The sequence below is a fragment of the Eimeria mitis genome, genomic scaffold, assembly GCF_000499745.2.
Source record: "Eimeria mitis Houghton genomic scaffold, Emh_scaff9336, whole genome shotgun sequence".
NCBI lineage: Eukaryota > Apicomplexa > Conoidasida > Eucoccidiorida > Eimeriidae > Eimeria > Eimeria mitis.
The window spans coordinates 1,704-1,906 of NW_013576882.1; the positions used below are offsets into that span (position 1 = coordinate 1,704).

The window sequence follows — 203 nt, forward strand, 5'->3', positions numbered from 1 at the left end:
AGCCCCATCAACCCACCAGCAGCAGCAGCAGCAGCAGCAGCAACAGCAGCAGCAGCAGCAGCAGCTGCAGCAGCAGTGCGTAGTCAGCAACGACGCTTCGAGCGCCCATGCTCCAGCAGCAGCAGCAGCAGCAGCTGCTGCTGCTGCTGCTGCTGGAGCTGTAGGCATTCGGCGCGATGACCCAATGGGGGGTGCGCTGCTGC

The 203-nt window shown here is 65.0% G+C and overlaps 1 protein-coding gene across 1 annotated transcript in view; it reads left to right on the top strand.

The window, feature by feature from the left end:
* Window positions 1-180, top strand: part of EMH_0096950 (uncharacterized protein) — a gene marked incomplete at both ends in the record, with an annotated part of 1,287 nt that extends 1,107 nt beyond the window's left edge. Inside the window, one exon of the mRNA XM_013502474.1 lies at window positions 1-180. Coding sequence (XP_013357928.1) covers window positions 1-180 — 180 coding nt within the window.
* Window positions 181-203: the final 23 nt, after the last annotated feature.